This window comes from Geotrypetes seraphini, chromosome 2 (assembly GCF_902459505.1).
Source record: "Geotrypetes seraphini chromosome 2, aGeoSer1.1, whole genome shotgun sequence".
Taxonomy (NCBI): Eukaryota; Metazoa; Chordata; class Amphibia; order Gymnophiona; family Dermophiidae; genus Geotrypetes; species Geotrypetes seraphini.
In genome coordinates, this window is record NC_047085.1 from 403,873,848 (window position 1) to 403,895,186 (window position 21,339).

Below are 21,339 nucleotides of genomic sequence, written 5' to 3' on the forward strand. Positions count from 1 at the left end.
TCTGGACATGTTTTGAGTGGGACAAGGGAGAGCCTGAAATCTGTTGAAAAAACATCCATGTTTAAAAAAAGAATAATTTCCTTATTTAGACCCGCAATCAGATGGCTGGACATGTTTAAAGCAACCATGGGCATAATGCTGGAGGACCTTACTGGACTAGCACAAAATCAATTTCTTTTTAGATCTGTAATTCATGAAGTCACTAGGACTCAAACACGTGTCGATGACACCTAACTTGGAACATCCAGGTTATAGAAAGGTGTTCCAATTGAGCAGATGCCCACCAGAGGGATTAAGGAATGATATCTTCTTAATCCCCCAGTGGTTGCTGTCCCTCCCTCTCCCCTAGTAAAATCAGAAGGGGATACCAGGCTCTATCTCAGCTTTAGGTATTATTTAGGAAGCAGGTCTGAGGATTAACTCATAGTGGTTAATGCAGTGGATTGCAAACCAAGGGACCCAGGTTCAAATCTTAATTCTATTATTCTTAATTGTGAGCCTTCCAGAAACACAAAAATATCTCCTGTACTTCAATATATAAGACATCTACAAGACTGAAGGCAATCAAAATGGTGTACATTCGGGTACAGCGTGTATTTTTCTGTTCTTTAAGGGCTCATAATTGAAAAAATAAAGAGTTAAAGTGGGATTTGAACCTGGGTCCCTTGGTTTACAGTCCACTGCATTAACCATTAGGCTGACCCTCTGCTCAACATGGATGTCTTTATGGTCAATTTCTAATAATGTTGCTATACAGACATCCAGACCCTTGTTTTATCCCATTCAAAATTTGGACATTTCAGTTTGCAAAATGGATGTTGATGCTAGATGTTTACAACACATGGATATTGTGATGAGGGAGGTAGGGCACTCATAGAAGGTGCAGAAAAGAAGCCCCACCACTTTACTAGAGACCTCATGGGGCCCCCTCAAATCCCCAAGCTCCTGTCACATACACCTCCCTTGGGACAAAAGGGTTTCTGAATTTCAACTAGCTCAGGGAATATATGGCCTCCCTTTAGGTGTAACTATCCCAAGGAACCCCAAAGGTCAAAGGCAGAACCCATGAAGTGTAGGATCTGGTGTAGAATATGAAGAAAAGCTTTCCCAAGGGGAGGAAGAGGATGAGGTCATTTGGGAACCCCCAGTGAGGAATATGAAACACCTATGGAGATAAGGGAAGGGAGAGTCAGGAGTAGGCAAGGAAATTGATCTATAATCTAGGAGTCACAATCAAGAGAGGAAAGGGAGAATGGGGAGGAGAACCTTCCAACTGTTTTGCGAGGGTGGTGAATTTTTCCCTTTGGACTCCATGCTTAGGTGATCAAGTGTGTTCTGATAACCTGAGTGTCAGTTTTCATCTGTGCAATTGTGTCCAGTCTTTATCTAGAAGTCTTTATCCAAAAGCAATGGGGCAAGGTGATCAAAGCCTCTGGGGGAGTATAAGCCCTCAGGTAAGTAAATCACTGAATACCTCTATATGGATGGGAAAAGGAGGCAATGTCTGGAAAGAAGTACTGTATTTTTCGCTCCATAAGATGCACCTGACCATAAGATGCACCCTAGATTTAGAGGAGGAAACGGAAAGCAAGAAAAAAAAACATTCTGAACCAAATTCTCCCTGCCAGGCTCTGCACCCAACCCCACACTCCTCTCCAGGCTCTGCACCCTGTCCCCCCTCCCTGCCAGGCTCTGTACCCTGTCTCCCCTCTGGTAGTCTAGTGGTAGGCTGGAACATGGCACCAGGCAGGCAGGGACAGGGCACAGATGGCAAGGCAGATGACTTTTTAAAATATGCAATGTCACCTCAGTAACAACTATAGGAAAACAGACAAATATAGTGCAAAATATAGACAGCAGATATAAATTCTCAAAACTGACACATTTTGATCACTAAATTGAAAATAAAATAATTTTTCCTCTCTCGCGGTTTAGTAAAAAGGGAGGGGGTATATTTGTCTATTTCTGTATAGTTGTTACTGAGGTGACATTGCATAAAGTCATCTGCCCTGACCTCTTTGAAAACCTGCGGAATATAAATGATAATTAACATTTTCTCTGCGTACAGTGTGCTTTGTGTTTTTTTAAAAATTTTACTGTTGGTAGATCATTTTGACTTGGCCACGAAGGTAAGGGGGGGAGGGAGGGAGGGGAGCTGCTGAAAGACATCTAGTAATCCTTGCAGGCTTGACTGTGCAGGGAATTATTTTTGTAAAATCATGTTTTGTCATGTGACTGACATTATTTAGACTTTAATTTCTATGAATGAACAGAATGAAAATGATATAAAATTGCTTGCTTGTTTTTATGTGCGTGCGCTGAAGGGAAGTGGAGAGAGAGTAGGCTGAGGATGCTGAAGGGAAATGGGGAAGAGAGAGTGGGGAGAAGACGCTGATTTATAAATTGACAATTGTATAGAATATTGTTTCTTTTTATACTTTAATATAATAAAACTACTCGAGGCTTGTGTGGATGGGATCTGATGGTTTACGGGGACCAAGCTTGCGGGGACGGAAACAAATTTTTTCCCCATGTCATTCTCTAGGCTTTGCCACAAATCGATTTTGACTACAAGCGAGCAAGCAGGGTGTCAGTCGGGTTGTCGTAGCTGTCGTAGCGCAAGCGGGCGTGGAGTATGGCTCTCAAAAGAAATCTTAATTGTTGTACTGCTGATCTTTGGCTCTTTTGACTAATGAGTTTGCTTACCACTGTCCTAGATCAACAGGCCATGCTTTTGTCATATCAGATCTTGACTATTGTAATATAATTTATTCTGATCTTACACACAGAGAAAACTAAAGTACTTACAAACGTTACACAATACTGCAGCCCGGTTTCTTTTTAATGCTACTCACTTTGATTACTGTACCCCATTTTTTGAAAGACCTTCACTGGCTACCAGTTCATCTTGCCATAAACTTCAAACCATTTTGCCTTGCCCAAAAGGTACTTCATGCTGAGACTCCTGCTTATCCCTCTACCTTAATGGCAGCTTACATTCCATCATGTTCACTTAGGTCATTAGATGCACATTGCTTGGTTATTCCTCCACCTTCCAAGGCGTATTATGAATCCACACTCAAGTCTGCTTTTTTTTTCAGGGTCTTATATTGTGGAACTACTTGCCTGAGCCTACAGGCTTGGTTTCTTTCTTGGCCTTCTAAAAGGCTTTAAAAACTCACTTCTAAGAGTTAATAGTTAGATTCTCTTGTTTAAGATTACCGGTAGATAGAAGGGCATTATAATATTTTCTATTTCTTTCCTGATAACACCTAACATTCTATTTGCTTTCTTAGGTGCTGCCGTACATTGAGCTAAGGTTTCAGTGAATCCTCAATGATGACTCTTAGATCCCTTTCCTGTGTAGTGACTCCTAACATGGAACCCTGCATCACTTTGCAAAAGTTTGTGCTTCTCTTTCCCACATGAATCACTTTTGCACTTGCTCACATTAAATATCATCTGCCATTTTGACGCCCAGTCTCCCAAGGTTCTCTTGAAATCTTTCACAAGCCTCTCGCAATTTAACAACTTTGAACAACTTTGTGTCATCAGCAAATTTAATTATCTCACTAGTTACATTGGGCATTAAATAATTGATCTACCTGAGTATCTGCTCCTTTTCTCTCTCCCCCTCCGCAGTTGGATCTATCTCTCTCCTTCCCTCCACAGTTGGGTCTCTCTCTCTTTCCCTCCCTCTGCAGTCAGGTCTGTCTATCTCTCCCTGGTTGGATCTCTTTCTCTCTCTCTATCCCTCCTCCCTCCCTCCACAGTCATGTATCTGTCTTCCCTCCACCTCATCCTCTCGTGGTCAGGTATCTCTCTCCATTCTTCCTTCCTCCCTTCTTCCCTTTCCTCTCCCCATGGTCTGGTCTCTTCCTCCTTCCTTCCCACCCACCCACCCCTGTGCTCAAGTCTTTCTTTCTCTCTCTCCCCCAATTCAGGGATAAGTATCATCACACTAGGATCCTAGGCAGCATCTGTAACTGTGTTGTTTTAAGTGGTACAACACATGTGCACCCCACATCCAAGCAAGTGGCTGCCACCCCAGCACCTCCAGCCTGAAGCCTGATCCTGTATCCCTCTATGCAGGCTAAACTGACATGGGACAAACAGACACCATATTGCCATTGGCATATCATTGGTCACAGACATCATTGATATCCCCCACCTACCAACAAACAGCCCCTAATTTTCCCAGTACCTACATTAGTAACTTTTTGAATCCAGATAAATTATTCCTTCTGCTTTAGCAACATTTGCCTGTGTATTTCTGTTAATTCTTTGCTCAAAAGGTCCCATCTGTAACAACTGCCTACCTGCTTGATTAAAAATTTTCAGTTTGCTTATAAATATTTTGAGTCTTAGCTCTTGAATAAGTATTCATATATATTTAATTGTTATTACAGAGCTGTTTTAATCAAGCGAGCTAACATTCCCCAAATTAATAGTTCTTTATAAAATATATTCCTCTCAATGAGACTGATATATTTTATTGGTGGAGATTAATAATAATTTTTATAACATATTTTAATGGTGGGAAGAATGTGGGAAGTATTAGGACATAAGCTGAGCGGAAGTCCTCCACCTACAGTACTGCATGTAGAGGGTGTTGTTTCACCATCACATTTTCAATAGTGAGGGACAGGCAAGTTCTGCAGGACTCCAAGGAGCCTGCCTTTCCCTAGCAATTAAGAACACAATATTGAAGCACCACCCCCTACTGGCAGCTAAGCAGTTGGAGGACATCCGCTCAGCTTAGAGGAAACAGTAGAAGGATTTACAACAATGAAAATTAAATGCACATTTGAATCACTAAAGGATAGGGATGTGGTGGTACTGCAAGAAGTGCACATGGGGAAAACATGCAGAGCCTCCAGGTAGCATCATTTCCAAACCCTATGAAAGTGTATCTGGTATGTGTTGTCTGTTGTGCGTATCTGGCTGGCTAGCTGGCTGAGTGAGGGTGTGCATGTCCATGACAGAGAGCATAAAGGGGAATACATTAAAGGAGTAATCCTTTAGTTACTATGTTTCGCTGTATCTATGTTTCCATTTGCAGACACTGGAAATGCATCGAGCCTATTGTGAGGGGCTTATTTCTTTATTAATTGTCACACACAATTTTTCCCATTAACATTCGAGGCAGTAAGGGCATATATGCTAAACCTGTGCTAATTAGTTAGCATGCCGCAATGCCCATACACTAAGGCCCTGATTCTGCAAAGTGTGTCCCAATTTTAGGCTGCTGTAGGCATCCTACAGCTGTCTAATCAGCCAATCGAGATGCACATTTAAAAAAAAAAATGCTCACCAGACAGGCTGCCTATATTGAAGACGCCTCCTGGAGCCCAGGGAGGTTCACAAGACCGCCTAAGCTCGCCTAAGGGCCTTAGGGGAACCTAGGCAGCCCTCCGCGTCTCCCTAGTAGAGGAAGAGACGCTTACAATGTAGGCCAGTAAAATGCTGGCCTACACTGTAAGTAGACACGGCCGCTATACTTATCGCGGAAAGGGATCTCCCTGCTGCAATAAGTATAGCGGCCGCGGCCGTCTGTCTGATCGCCGGCAGGAGGGAGCCTGACCCCTCCTGCCGGAAGGCCGCCCCCCCAACACTCCCGATCGCTGGCAGGAGGGTGCCCAACCCCTCCTGCTGGAACGCCACCCCCCCCAAAACCTCCAATCGCCGGCAGGAGGGTGCCCAACCCCTCCTGCCGGAACGCCGTATCCCCCCAAAACTCCTAATCGCCGGCAGGAGAGTGCCCAATTCCTCCTGCCGGAAGGCCACCTCCCCCGACACTCCCGATCGCTGGCAGGAGGGTGCCAAACCCCTCCTGCTGGAAAGCCACCCCCCTCCGGACCCCCCCCCTCTAATGCCCCCCGATGACCCCCCTAACCTCCCTCCCCCAACTAACCTCTAAATTGTTGGCCAGCCAGACGTGTTTTGCTGCCGTCTAGCCGGCAGGCCCGCCTCATCAACTGTCAGTTCACTAGAAAAAAAGGCCTGCTGTGTCAAGATTGCATCTACACAGCTCTAACACATGGAAGGGTAGCACTGAGGCACCTGCCCTGGGGGGGATGTGTTCTAGTGAACTGACAGTAAGGACTTTAATTTGGATGACACGCCTCACCAGAGTTACAAGATAAGTTCATGACATTTATTTATTACACTAAGAATCTTGTAACATAATATTAAGAATTTTGTGATATAATATTGAAAATGATGATTAAAACCAAACCAGGCCAAGAGGAAGCATAGTGGCTGTAAAACTCTATAAAACATCTGTGCTTGTCACATAATAGAGTGCCGCTTCTGGCTGGTGAGGTAAATGCTCCAAAAGTCATACATTTCTTATGAGCGTGGGAGCATTTAACTCGCTGGTTCTACCGCGGCTTTATAAAGGAGCCCTATTACCACCCTTTCCCAGACTGTTTAAAAATGTAAGGCATGCAATTAGAAAAGTTAGTACTATGAGACCCGCATCTTAACAAATCTGAAGCCAAACACCAACTCTCCATGTATCTGTTATTGTATTCATTTTGAAGTACACTAGTTTGTACACTTGAGATATGAAAGCTTCTCAAGCATCACGACTCTTCCAACCTCCTTTCTCACCTGCTCGCTACGCACCGCACCCGCCATCAAGGTTTCCCGTTGCTAGGGTAACTGCGTCCCCTCTCGCAACACGCATGCGTATGCATTTTCTAAACCAAGCAATTCCCGACGTTCGTAATTATACGTCATTTGCATCAGAAGAAAGCGACTCGGTGATGCGGAAGTAATGTAGTTATGGCGACTGACGCATATCAGGATTCATATCAGGATTCAGAGGTAAAATCGGGGTTCTAGTAGAGTGAGGGGGAGTTGGTAACCCGCGCAGTACGTTTGGGGGGGGGGGGGGTACGAATATGTTTGTGCATTTAAAAAAAAAAATCGTACATAGTTCTCTCGCTTCTCTTAGTTTGCCTGAACCTTTGTTAAACGGGGATCCCATTTATATAGAAACAAATAATCCGCAGAGCACTTCCGAATTCAAGAAAATATGGAACTGGAAAGGGCGTTCGATACAGTGTAAAATACGCTATTAAGATTAGAGGTTACTGTTTTTTGTTTGTTTATTTTTTAAGACACTGTGGGACACCAGGTTCCCAGTGGTATACAATTTTTTTTTATGCTAGGGCTTGACCTTTTTTGGATTTAGGAACTCAGTGATGAAAGCTCTCAGTTTTCCAATCGACCCCACCGAAATTTAAGAAGAGATATAGGGCTCCTTTTACAAAGGTGTGCTAAATTCCCAAGTGTGCTAGCGCGGTAATTTTGTGCGTGCGCTAAAAACCCTCGTGCACCTTTGTAAAAGGAGCCCATAGAGAAGGAGAGATGTTACAACTCATTCAGGGCCTGATTTACTAAGGTTGTTTTTTGGGTTTTTTTCTGGTCTATGTTGGGGAGGAGGAGGATGGCTTTAGTAAATCAGGCTATTGCTCCCTCCCTTATGAATGTGCTATTGCTATTTGCTGGTGTTCCCCATCTCAATACTGCATAAAAAATAAAACCAAAATTACTTGCTGTTAGTTTTCAAGGACCATCAAGTCAAAGAATGATGCTTTTCTGGATAGTTGTATTCTTACGCACACAGACGCTCATAACATTGACAGATTCTTGCGTATGCAACGTACATGTCACCTATTCTAGTGTATACTTATGAAGGGAAATTTAAAAAATAAAGTAAAATTCTGGAATCTCTCGTGGCACACCTGGAATCTCTTCAGGGCACACCACTGTGCCATGGCACACAGTTTGAGAGACACTGGTCTAGACACTACTCAGTGGAAGAGTAGTCTTGACAACGGGGGAAGCCAAGGTTGATATCCCACATTTCTCAATGTGGACAAGCGTGCCAGAACCTGAAAAAAATCTTTAAAGGAGATCAAGCAGAAAAGTTAACATCCATGGAAGTAAGCCTCGAAGACATGCTCAAGCAGATAGATAGATTAAAAACTGACAAATCTCCGGGCCCGGATGGAATCGACCCTAGGGTATTGAAAGAGCTAAAAGAGGAAATAGCGGAATTACTACAGCAGGTTTGTAAATTATCCCTGAAAACAGGGGTGATCCCGGAGGATTGGAAGATAGCAAATGTTACACCCATCTTTAAAAAAGGATCGAGAGGCGACCCGGGGAACAACAGATCGGTAAGTCTGACTTCGGTTCCGGAGAAGATGGCGGAAGCGCTGATAAATGACAGCATCGATGAGCATCTAGAAAGGAATAAACTGATGAAAACAAGCCAACATGGCTTCTGCAAGGGAAGATCGTGCCTAACAAACTTAATGCACTTCTTCGAAAGAATAAACAAGCAAATGGACGAAGGGACCCCATAGACATGGTATACTTGGATTTCCAAAAAGCCTTCGACAAAGTACCCCATGAACGCCTACTTAGGAAACTAAAGAACCATGGGGTGGAAGGGGATATACATAGATGGATCAAAAATTGGTTGGCGGGTAGGAGTAAAGGGAGTGATGGTAGACACAACATTGAAGGCGTCAGCACAGTGCGCCACAGCCTCAAGGAAAGCAAACAAAATGTTGGGTATCATTAAGAAGGGTATCACGACCAGGACGAAGGAAGTCATCCTGCCGCTGTATCGTGCAATGGTGCACCCGCATCTGGAATACTGTGTCCAGTACTGGTCGCCGTACCTCAAGAAGGACATGGCGGTACTTGAGGGAGTCCAGAGAAGAGCAACTAAACTGATAAAGGGTATGGAAAACCTCTCATATACTGACAGACTGAAAAAGCTGGGGCTGTTCTCCCTGGAAAAGCGGAGACTTAGAGGAGACATGATAGAAACCTTCAAGATCCTGAAGGGTATAGAAAAGGTAGACAGGGACAGATTTTTCAGATTATGGGGAACCACAAGTACAAGGGGGCACTCGGAGAAATTAAAAGGGGACAGCTTTAGAACAAACGCCAGGAAGTTCTTTTTCACCCAGAGGGTGGTGGATACATGGAACTCACTTCCGGAGGCTGTGATAGGCCGGAGCACGTTACAAGGCTTCAAAGAAGGTTTGGATAGGTTCCTAGAGGATAAAGGAATTGAGGAGTACAGATAGGAGTAGAGGTAGGTCATAGGGATAGTCAGGGACCACTGCTCAGGCAATGGGCCGGTGCGGGAGTGGACCGCTGGGCGAGATGGACCTCTGGTCTTCCTCAGCGGAGGCAACTTATGTTCTTATGCCACTACTCGGACTGGAGAAGGGTCACGCGTGGTGTTACACAGGGGTTGGTACTCAGACTGCTGCTGTTCAATGTATTCATAAATGACCTAGAAACAGGGCTGAAGTGTGAAGTTATAAAATTCGCAGACGACACAAAACTTTTTAGTGGGGTTGGGAATAAAGAGGACTGTGAAGAGTTACAAAGGGACCTGAACAAACTGGGAGAGTGGGCAAATAAATGGCAGATGAAGTTTAATGTAGAGAAATATAAAGTTTTGCATGTAGGAAACAGAAACTTGATGGGAGGGCTGGTAATGGGAGAAAGTAGCCTAAAGAAGGACTTAGGGGTACTGGTGGACAAAATAATGAAGCCATCGGCAGTGTGAAGCGGCCTCTAAGAAGGCGAACAGAATGCTAGGTATTATCAAGAAATGTATTACAACCAGAACGAAGGACGTTATCCTGCCATTGTATCGAGCGATGGTGCGCCCGCATCTGGAGTACTGCGTCCAATATTGGTCACCGTATCTAAAGAAGGATATGGCGACACTCGAGAGGGTTCAGAGGAGAGCGATGCGACTGATAAAGGATATGGAAAACCTTTCATATGCTGAAAGATTAGAGAAACTGGGCCTCTTTTCCCTGGAGAAGAAGTCTTAGAGGGGACATGATAGAGAATTACAAGATCTTGAAGGGCACAGAAAGTGGAGAGGGACAGATTTTTCAAACTTTCAAGAACGAGAGGGCATTCAGCAAAATTGAGAGGGGATAGATTCAGAACCAATGCTAGGAAGTTCTTCTTCACCCAAAGGGTGGTGTACACCTGGAATGCGCTTCTAGATGGTGTGATACGACAAGAGTACGCTACTGGGTTTCAAGAAGGGATTGGATGATTTCCTGAAGGAAAAGGGGCCTGAAGGATATAGATAGAAGATTGGATGATTTCCTGAAGGAAAAGGGGACTGAAGGGTATAGATAGAGAATTACTATGCAGGTCCTGGACCTGATGGGCTGCTGGGCGTGATGGACCTCTGGTCTGACCCAGCAGAGGCACTGCTTATGTTCACCTTCACCCTCCATTGTCCTAGATACCAACTTAGATTGCAAGTCCTCTTTACCAGGGAGCTACTTACTGTACTGAATTATAATTCATTTTACTCATGGCTACATAAAGGTGATAATTCAAATTCAGAACCAAAACTAGGCTGTTGGAAGAATATCTGAGCTTCTCATCCTTGTTGTTGATAGAAGAAATAGAACCCTATCACAATAATGAGACTGGATGATCAAGCTGTATTTGGCCATAAAGAATACTTCTCACCAAAAACATTTTAACTCCGTGTCTTTTTGGCAATCATAATTTTTTTTATTTTCCTTTTTCATAAATCCCCCTCTCAGGTGCCAAATTCCCAGTGCTGTTTTATCCATGCATGCAGCCTGGTTAGACTAAACTGCATTCCACAACTCCTGTTTTCAAGGCCTGTTTCAAGATAGACATGTTTACAATGCTGACTATAATATTATTTTATAACTATTATTTTATGACTCATTTATGGGGAGTGCAGGCTGTGCTGACTGATGTCATGCAACTTAGAACTCCTTTTACAAAGCCACGGTAGCGGCTTTAACACGTGCGACGTTTAATCACGCGCTTCCCCTGCGCTAGCAGACAAACTACCGCCTGCTCAAGAGGAGGCGGTAGCGGCTAGCGCAGCCGGCGGTTTAGCGTGCGTTAAACCGCTACTGCGCCTTCGTAAAAGGAGCCCTTAGATTAAATAATACATTTTTTGTTTATTTACAACTCAAATTTCTACAAACTTCTGTTCAATCTGTGTTGTGGCATCAGTCCTCAGTTTACTTTTTCTTTCAATTTGTTTTATTTCGAGAGAGGAAACTTTTACCTTCTCTGTATATTATAGCCAACTATCCTCATGTCCTTCAATCAGAGCTGGGTCTAACTAACCCTCCTACTAGACAGCAAAAGACAGAGCCCAAGTGACATGTATCAACTAGACCATCCAAGGATAGCTTGGGGATAATTTTTTATGTATTTCCTACAGATTATCCTGTCTTCATCCAGGTGACTTTTACACCATCTTCTTTCCTCTTTCCATCCTTCATGTTTAAGGGTACAAAGTTCTGGAAAGAACCAAGATAAACATTTGTGAGTGGGGCATAAAATCTTTTTAATGGTGCATTTTTCTTTGTATTCCAAATATCAACCTGCTCTGACAATGTAGTTTTCTCTTCACTTTTGGATAGTGCAAGGCCTCTAGGAAGTTCTCAAAAGTCAGTATTTCTATTTGCCATCTCCAAATATGTTTCATTGATTGGATTTATGCTTATATTTGGTCATTTTACTATTATACATTAACAAAATTGTGTTTAACATAAACTATACCTTCTATACACTGACTGCCTTGGGTGAATCTCTTCAGAAAGATGGTTAACAAATCCCAATAAATAAATATCTCTCCTATGTAGGATATCGAACCTGGCGTTAAATATTGATAAAGGAAAAGTAACTCCAAATGCAAATTTATTGCAGATATCAGAGAGTGCTGAAAAACCTCTCCCCATACCCACAGAAGAGTTGACTGCACAGAAAAGAGAGGAACGTCTAAGGAAGTTCAGAGAACTCCATCTGAAAAGGGTAATATAGACAGCTAATTGTTGGGTGTGTGCTCAACAGATTTAGTTTTGCAGAAAAAAAAAACATTGCTGAATTTTATCTGTGGTCTCCTGCAGGTTTGGTTTCTCATTTAGCATGACTTTGTTTTTCAAAATGTCCTCCCTACTTTGGTCATTGGCTTTTAAGTCTTCATATTTGTCTCCAAAGGATGTCAGGAATACATACAGAACAAGATCAGAAAACTCAAAAGTGCCCAGTTACTCAGGCATCTGAATATGATACCTGGTGCTTTCTGCAGGCACAGGAGTGAGGAAAGCCAAAGAGGAGCAGCTACAGTTTTAGTGTAGGGATCTATAACAGGTTTGTCCCAGGACAAGCAGGCAGCATATTCTTAAATATGGGTAAAATCTTCCACGGTGCCGAGTACAGACAGTCCATAAGTGCAGTGTCACTTTAAAATTTGAACACTGCCTGCACTGCACATGGGCAAGTGCTTTCCTGCCCACTGCCAGCTTAAGGGAAATCAGATCTTTTCCACAGAACTGAGAAGCCTTTTCTTTCACTTTCTCTCAGCATGTGTACTATATGCGTCTATTTTAGACATAGTTTTTCTATGTATTTTTTTGTGCATATAAGAATATAAGAACTGCCGCTGCTGGGTCAGACCAGTGGTCCATCTTGCCCAGCAGTCCGCTCACGTGGCGGCCCTCAGGTCAAAGACCAGAGCCCTAACTTAGACCAGCCCTACCTGAGTTCGTTCCGGTTCAGCAGGAACTTGTCTAACTTTGTCTTGAATCCCTGGAGGGTGTTTTCCCCTATAACAGACTCCGGAAGAGCGTTCCAGTTCTCTACCATTCTCTGGGTGAAGAAGAATTTCCTTACGTTCGTACGGAATCTATCCCCTTTCAATTTTAGAGAGTGCCCTCTCGTGCTCCCTACCTTGTAGAGGGTGAACAACCTATCCCTATCCACTAAGTCTATTCCCTTCAGTATCTTGAATGTTTCGATCATGTCCCCTCTCAATCTCCTCTGTTCGAGGGAGAAAAGGCCCAGTTTCTCTAATCTTTCACTATATGGCAACTCCTCCAGCCCCTTAACCATCTTAGTCGCCCTTCTATGGACCCTTTCAAGTAGCATCATGTCCTTCTTGTACGGCGACCAGTGCTGGATGCAGTACTCCAGGTGAGGGCGCACCATGGCCCAGTACAGCTGCATTATAACCTTCTCTGATCTGTTCGTGATCCCCTTCTTAATCATTCCTAGCATTCTGTTTGCCCTTTTCGCCACCACCGCATATTGAGCGGATGTCTTCATTGACTTGTCGATCATAACTCCCAAGTCTCTTTCCTGGGAGGTCTCTCCAAGTACCGCCCCGGACATCCTGTATTCTTGCATGAGATTTTTATTACTGACATGCATCACTTTACACTTATCCACGTTGAACCTCATCTGCCATATCGATGCACATTCCTCGAGGCTGATTATGTCACATTGCAGATCTTCCCAATCCCCTGTGTCTTCACTACTCTGAACAACTTCGTATCGTCCACAAATTTAATCACCTCACTCGTCGTACCTATGTCCAGATCATTTTATAAAGATGTTGAAAGCACGGGTCCAAGCACCAAGCCCTGCGGCACCCCACTGGTGATGCTCTTCCAGTCCAAATATTGTCCATTTACCCCCACTCTCTGTTTCCTATGCTCCAGCCAGTTTTTAATCCACGTGAGTATTTCACCCTCGATTCCATGGCTCACAATTTTCCGAAGTAGTCGTTCATGTGGAACCTTGTCAAACGCCTTCTGAAAATCCAGATATACAATGTCGACTGGGTCGGCCTTGTCTATCTGCTTGTTTACTCCCTCGAAGAAGTGCAGCAAGTTTGTCAAACAAGATCTGTCTTTGCTGAAACCATGCTGGCTGGTCCATCTAGGTCAGGGGTGTCCAATGTCGGTCCTCGAGGGCCGCAGTCCAGTCGGGTTTTCAGGATTTCCCCAATGAATATGCATGAGATCTATTAGCATACAATGAAAGCAGTGCATGCAAATAGACCTCATGTATATTCATTGGGGTAATCCTGAAAATCCGACTGGACTGCGGCCCTCGAGGACCGACATTGGACACCCCTGATCTAGGTAATCAATGATGCGGTCCTTTATCAGCGTCTCTACTCACCGTTCTGTAGTTTCCCGGGTTTCCCCTTGAAACATTTTTGAAAATCAGCATAACATTCGCCATCTTCCAGTCCTCCGGAATGTTTCCCGATTTGATCGACAGATTGGCTATTAGCTGAAGGAGTTCAGCTATAGTCCCTCTCAGTTCCTTGATGACCCTCAGATGGATACCACATGTTATCTATTAGTACTTCCCGTTAATCCAATTTCATCGTTCTTCATTTCATATCGACTTTTTTTTATTTTGGACTCTCTTAAGCCTTTCTTCAGGCTGGGATCATCAAGATTTTATCAGTTTACAATCTACTCAACCTTCTCGAACCATTCAGTCTTTTGACCTCACATCAGCGGTTTTTCCTCTGATGTCCAAGGCTTCTAGTGGATTTAAGCGGTGTTCTCGGTGTCGCAGGGCTATTTCTTGTAATGTTCCACATTTCAATGTCTAGGTCCTGATCACTGATTTTTCTTGCCTGCTCTGTTTAAAATTACTGAAAAGATCACTAAAAGCCAGAAAATTAGTTTAATAAACATTGTAGGTTATCTGTTTCTACTTCAGAAATGGTGGAAATCTCCAGTGCCGATCCTCAGCATCTGAAAACTCCAGTACCGACGGCATCAACATCATCTCATAGTGCTGCTTCTAACGGAGGAACCTTGTAAAAAGGCTAAGAAGCATAAATGCACTTCCCCCTCCAGGAATGCTTCAGCATCATCTTGAGCATCTTCACCATTGGTGCGCTCTTAGCGCCAATGCACTGAAGATCACTATCTGTACATTTGGTGCCATCTTTGAAGCATGTCTCAATCTTGGGGTCATCAGTGCTTTGAAACTCAATTAATGTGCCTATACCATTATACAATTAATGTGCCTATATACTGGTTACGATGCCATCTTTGCAGGAACAGCTTTCCATGCTGTTGCAGAAAGAGCTAGCTGTGCTACTGCAATCGCAAACAATGCAAAATCTTGCTCAAATAATGCCAGTCTCAGCTCAGTCCAACCATTGCCTGGATACTAAATTGAGCCATCAATCTCGGAGCATGCACCCTCAAGTATCGGCATCTGTGATTGATGTAAATGACAGACGCACATTTTCAGCGCCTATCATAGATGCACATCATTGACGCCTAGACATTGGGCATCTACATCAAGGCATGCATCTTTGTCGAGAGCGCAGTTCATCTAATTCTCAGTACTCCTCCTGGCTTTCATCGAAGCAGTCTAGTTGAAGTTCACCTTGATATTGCCCTTTATCTTCTCGATGCTCCTCTAGGCGACGTTCTTCACTTACAGAACCTGGTATCAAGGACTATTACTCTGACCTAACTTGGTGCTCTTTTAGTGATTGTCCAAAGTTGTCAGCGAATGAGTCTTATGCTGCTCCTTCTTCATCTTCTTCCCTGCCTTGTAGTAAGTCGCCCCCAGAAGATCTGTCTCTCATTAAATTCATTAAGATGGGGCAGGAACTCTCAATAAAAATGGAGTCCGATTCAAAGTCGCAGGCAGAGCTTAGAAAAGCACTTGACTATAAAAAAAATTGACTCTAGACTGCATAAAGGTTTCTCTCCACAACCTCATGAAGAGTCATTACTGAAGAACTGGGAATCTCCTCTTCATGCTGCAGTGGCTCCACATAGACCAGACTCACTTTATTGCATATAGTCTTGTCTACGATTTGACAGACTGCAGTTGCAACATCAGTCTCTAGTTGTAGAATCTGCCCTGAGAGAGGCTCATAGTTCCAGACCTTATGCCTGTACTCCTCCAGGGAGAGAAGGCAGAATGCTGGATAAGTTTGAATGCAGAATATTTCAAGCTTCTAGGCTGGTGAGTAGAATCTTAGACTACAAATTCTATATGACTTTTTATATGAAATCCCTCACACAAAAGATGTCTCATTATGATTAGTATATATCAAAACATCTTTCCTCTTATATGCTTCTGGCAAATGATCTTGAAACCAGGAATTATATGGTATCACTTCTCTTACCTCTGCAGTCTCAGTAGGTATGCACAGACAAGCCTAGTTGAGAATTGGTGACATAGATGCTAACATCCAGGTCAGTCTCTCTAATATACCCTGTATAGGGGATGGTTTGTTTGGAGACCGATAGAAGCCTCACAAAAAAACATACTGACCGCATGACTACTTTGTCTTCCAGATCTTGCCAGTCTCAACCATCACGAAGATATACCAATGTGTCTAGAAGGCCCACATACTATTCAAAGCAGAAATATCACCACACTTCTGCCACTGTCTGCTCAGCAACTTAGTTGTGCCCTAGGCAACAGACAGAAGAAGACTACTGTGTCAACTCGGTCCAAACGACAGCAGTCATTTTGACTGACTTCTGGAGAGCATAGTCAGTAGTTCTCAACATTCACCTCAGACTCTACCTAAAGGAGGTTGTCTTACCCATTACCATCAATGCTGGACCCTAATAACATCAGACAGATGGGTCCTCCAAGTGGTCAGTCTGGGTTATGCCCTTTGCTTAACAAAAGAAACCTCCGAACCACCCTTCAAAAGAGTCTCTTTTCAACTCCCAGCAATAAATCTCCTCCTTCAAAAGCTCTGTCCTCCTCTAGCTCAATGCGCTAGAACAACTTCCTCTGCAGGAGAGGGGCCAAGGTTTCTACTCGTATTTTCTCATACCAAAAAAGACAGCCGGCCTCCATCCAATTCTATAACTCTGAGCTCTGAACAGACACCTGAAGGAGAAATTTTGCATGATCTTGCTGAGAACCCTACTGTCACAGTTAGAAAAGAACGATTGGCTTTGCTCTCTAGATCACAAAGAAGCATATACCCATGTTCCTGTTCTACCTGCTCACAGGAAATACCTTCACTTCCAAATAGGCACACACCATTTCCATTACAAGGTGCTTCCATTTGGCCTGGCATCAGCACCCAGAGGTTTCACGAAATTCCTAGTAGTGGTAGCAGTATTGCTCTGCATTTACAGCTTTCATGTATTCCCATACTTGGATGACTGGTTGATCAAAGCTTCCACATCAGCATGCTCAACATGCCAGTGATGCAATGGTTCATCTACTGGAACACCTAAGGTTTACAATCAACTACCAGAAATCACATCTAGAACCCACATAGACTCTAAAGTTGATTGGAGCACTCTTGAACACTATTCAAACTCATGCATTCGTATCACAACAGAGACTCAATACTCTAATTCAGCTTTGCCAAAAAGTCTCCTCTTCTTGCTACATTTCAGCGTGCCAAATACTGCAAGTACTTGGTCACATGTCATCTTCAGTACATGTCGCTCCCTTTTGCCTGTCTCCAGAGATCCTCAGTGGGCTTTTTCAACCCTGTAGTCTCAAGCCACGGATCTTATATCTCAACAGATCAGAGTGACATCACATCTTCAAAAATTTCTCCAGTGGTGGCTATCACCTACCAACCTTTCCAAGGGATTTTTGTTCCAGGTGCTACCACAACAAAAGATCTTAACAACCAATGCTTCCCTGATCAGAAGGGGAACCCACCTCAATGGTCCCCATACCCAAGGCACCTAGAATCCTCAGGAGAAAACTCTCCACATCAATCTGCTCAAACTCCGAGCAATCTGCAATGCTCTGTTCACATTCCAGAATAGTCTCCTCATTCAAGTAGTACTTGTCTGCATAGACAACCAAGTAATTGTGTGCAATTGAACAAGCAGGGAGGAACGGGATCTCACCGCCTTTGCCAGGAAGTGATACAAATCTGGTCTTGGGTGATCCCTCGCAACATTTTCCTCTAAGCAGTTTGCCTGGCAGGAGAGAAAAATATATTGGCAGACCAATTGAGCAGAATCCTTCAGCCTCATGAATGGACACTCAACTCCAAGATTCTTCATCAAATCTTTGTGGATTGGGGGACCACAGAGATAGACCTCTTTGTTTCCTTTCACAACCACAAACTTCCAGTTATCTGCTCCAGACTTTACACTCTTAATTGTCTGGAGTTGGATGCCTTTTTCCTCAACTGGCAGAACCAGTTTCTGTATGTATTCCCGCAAATTCCTCTGATCAGGAAGACTCCGCTCAAACTTTGACAAGATCAGGTCACCATAATTTTAATCGCTCCAAAGTGGCCTCGTCAGCCTTGGTTCCCTCTCCTCCTACAACTCGGCAAAAGGGAACCCATCACACTGCAGATCTTTCCAACCTTGCTAATGCAAAATGAGTGTTCTCTGCTCCATCCAATCTACATTCATTAGCACTCAGTGTATTATCTCCAAACAATTAGATATATCAACACTGTTGGCTTCAGTGTCGGCTATTATTGAAGCTTCTAGAAGACCATCCGCTCAATGTTACCATTTCTAATGGACTCACTTCACAGTCTGGTGTTATCATTTGCTGGATCTGGTCACATGCCCACCACCATCAATGTTTGAGTATTTTCTGCATCTTTCCAACTCTGTTGTTAAGACTACTTCAGTCAGAGGTCACTTTGGTGCTTTCCATTGTCACCTGCCGGGGTCTCGGTAAGGTTAAGGAGACCCCCGGTAGAGGGTAGCACACTCCTGACGTGGCTCCCAAAGGGGGAGACCTCACTGGCTTTGCTAAAAATAAAACACCGTGAGTCAAGTTGCACCAAAAATAAAGTGTAAAGTTTAATTAGTCACTTAACACATAAATCATATCAGATATTATTATAGTCCAAGTCTCCTTTCTTCCCAAACAAGGGCAAAAAGAAAGAAAACAGAAAACAAAAAGACTTTTAACTTTCACCCAGTCCAGTGAAAGCGCAGCAAGCTTTCTATCCGGTATAATGCCAGTCCAGGTTTTAGGGCTTGCTCTACCTGATCACACAGTCTCTGAAAAACACAGCACAATTAGTCTCTTAAGCAATTATCCAGCCTTGAGCTGGAGTCCTGGGCTTACTAACCAACACAGTCCAGTTTCTTCACCAGGTATTTACATTCTTGAATATAAAGTAAACTTTAAGCAGGAACAAAAGACAAAAACTGAAGCCTTACTGCAGGCTCCTAAACTTCCCGCTCTGATTAGCTCACAGTCCTTTGGCTTCTCTTGAGCTCCTGCACAGCTGCAGTGTAGCCAGATAATCAAGCTGCTGCAGCACTGCTCTAAGCTTGTGTTACAGCACAAACAATCAAAATCAGTTCTGCCAAAACTCCTCTCCACTATTATTCCTGTACAGCCTTGTACCTGCAGTGTTTAGTGGAAAGTTGCCAAGCCCACATCCATGGCTTCTTCCATAATGGTCTCTGGCATACACCCTTCATCCAGGTCCATGCTTTCTGGTGTATCCAGTGGCTCTGCTGGCTCCTGAGGCATTGGAGCCTCACACTCCATTGGCTCTGGAGTGAGGTCTGGCCTTCTCCTGGCCCGGAGAACTCTCTCTGCCAGCCTCTCTTGGGCAGCCTCCTTTAATGCTCTGGAGAGCTGCTTAAAAGGCTTAGGGCCACGCCCTATACTGGGTGTTTGTGTGCCTAGCTTGTGTGTTCTTGGGCTCCCCCTCAGGCTACAGGGCAGAATATCACTGGGAGCTTGATTAAACCTCTTAGTGTGACTGGAAGCTTTTCTGGGCCGTGCATTTAACCTAAACTCAGGGTACTCAGGATAGGCAGCTAGGCTTTCAGGATCTTCTTCCTGATCCTTCTCAGGGAGAGTCTGGTCTCGAGTAAGAGAGTGTGACCGGGGTTTAACTCTGACATGACCGTCTCGGGGAGCGGAAATGTCACATACCCCCTCACTTAAAGGCTGCCTAGTCTGAGGCTTCTGCTTCTGCTGGGGTGTCTCGTACATTCTAGACAGGACGTCCACATTGGTGTTAAGCTTCCCAGGCCTATGCACTACCCTGAATCTAAACGTTTGTAGGGCTAAATACCAGCGTGTTAACCTGGCATTGTTATTGCGCATAGTATGGAGCCACTTCAGCGCAGCATGGTCAGTGACCAGCGTGAACTCGCGTTCCTCTAGATAATGCCCCAGAGTTTCCATAGCCCACTTTGCCGCAAGGCACTCTAGTTCTACAGTTGCGCAATTTTTCTCATTCGGATGTAACTTCCGACTGAGATATAACAACGGGTGTTCAATCCCCTCAATCTCCTGGCTAAGAACAGCACCCACACCACTACCAGAGGCGTCTGTTTGGAGAATTAACGGTTTCTTAAAATCTATGGCTGCCAATACTGGGTGGGCGCATAGACTTTTTTTGAGATCCTCCAGGGCCTCCCTACCTCTGGGTTCCCATTGTAACCTATCGGATCTCTCCTTCTTCAACATGTCAGTAAGCGGGCTGGCTCGAGAAGCAAAGAATGGGATGAACCTCCTATAGTACCCAATTAATCCTAAGAAAGCTCTCAACTGTTTCTTGGAGACAGGTTGTGGGTAGTTCCTGATGCATTGGACTTTGTCCACCAAGGGTCTTATCTGTCCCCGCCCCACTACATAGCCTAGGTACCTCACCTCCTTCTGTCCCAAGAAGCATTTCTTTGGGTTGATGGTAAACCCGGCCTTTCTTAATGCCCTCAGTACCGCTGTTACCTGCACCAAGTGTTCCTGCCACGACGGAGAATATATTACAATGTCATCTAGATATGCTTCCGCGTAGAAACATAGAAACATAGAAAGATGACGGCAGAAAAGGGCTATAGCCCATCAAGTCTGCCCACTCTACTGACCCACCCCATTAAGTCTGAGTACTAATGACCTAGTTCCTTAACTCGACCCTCGTAAGGATCCTACTAGGGCATCCCATTTATTCTTAAAGTCAATAACGCTGGTGGCCTTGATCACCTGCTCTGGAAGCTTGTTCCAGTGATCTACAACCCTTTCTGTGAAGAAATACTTCCTTATGTCACTATCGCATTTCCCTCCTCTGAGTTTGAATGGATGCCCCCTTGTGACCGAGGGTCCCCTGAGAAAGAAGATGTCTTCTTCCACCTCGACACGTCCCGTGATGTATTTAAATGTCTCAATCATGTCCCCCCTCTCCCTGCCCTCCTCTAGAGTGTAGAGCTGCAATTTGTTTAGTCTTTCTTCGTACGAGAGACCCTTGAGCCCCGAGATCATCCTGGTGGCCATCCGCTGAACCGACTCAACTCTAAGCACGTCTTTTCGGTAATGTGGCCTCCAGAATTGCACACAGTACTCCAGATGAGGTCTCACCATGGTTCTGTACAGTGGCATTATGACTTCAGATTTGCGGCTAACGAAGCTTCTATTGATACATCCCATAAGTTGCCTTGCTTTGGATGAGGCCTTCTCTACTTGTTTGGCGGCCTTCATGTCCGCACTGATGATTATTCCCAAGTCTCTTTCTTCTGAAGTCCTAGC

At 44.2% G+C, this 21,339-nt stretch overlaps 2 protein-coding genes across 7 annotated transcripts in view; one reads left to right on the top strand and one right to left on the bottom strand.

Moving 5' to 3' along the window:
* LRRC72 (leucine rich repeat containing 72) overlaps window positions 1-6,714 on the bottom strand; it is a 112,270-nt gene extending 105,556 nt beyond the window's left edge. For 5 of the 6 annotated variants that reach the window (XM_033930973.1, XM_033930971.1, XM_033930974.1 and 2 more), the window contains exon 1: window positions 6,616-6,714. In XM_033930973.1, coding sequence (XP_033786864.1) covers window positions 6,616-6,642 — 27 coding nt within the window. In that variant the 5' untranslated portion in view covers window positions 6,643-6,714. The remainder of the gene's footprint in view (window positions 1-6,615) is intronic. The other variant, XM_033930975.1, reaches the window with a different exon arrangement.
* Window positions 6,705-21,339, top strand: part of SYF2 (SYF2 pre-mRNA splicing factor) — a 52,671-nt gene continuing 38,036 nt past the window's right edge. The window contains exons 1-2 of the mRNA XM_033930976.1: window positions 6,705-6,831; window positions 11,770-11,874. Coding sequence (XP_033786867.1) covers window positions 6,790-6,831; window positions 11,770-11,874 — 147 coding nt within the window. The 5' untranslated portion in view covers window positions 6,705-6,789. The remainder of the gene's footprint in view (window positions 6,832-11,769; window positions 11,875-21,339) is intronic.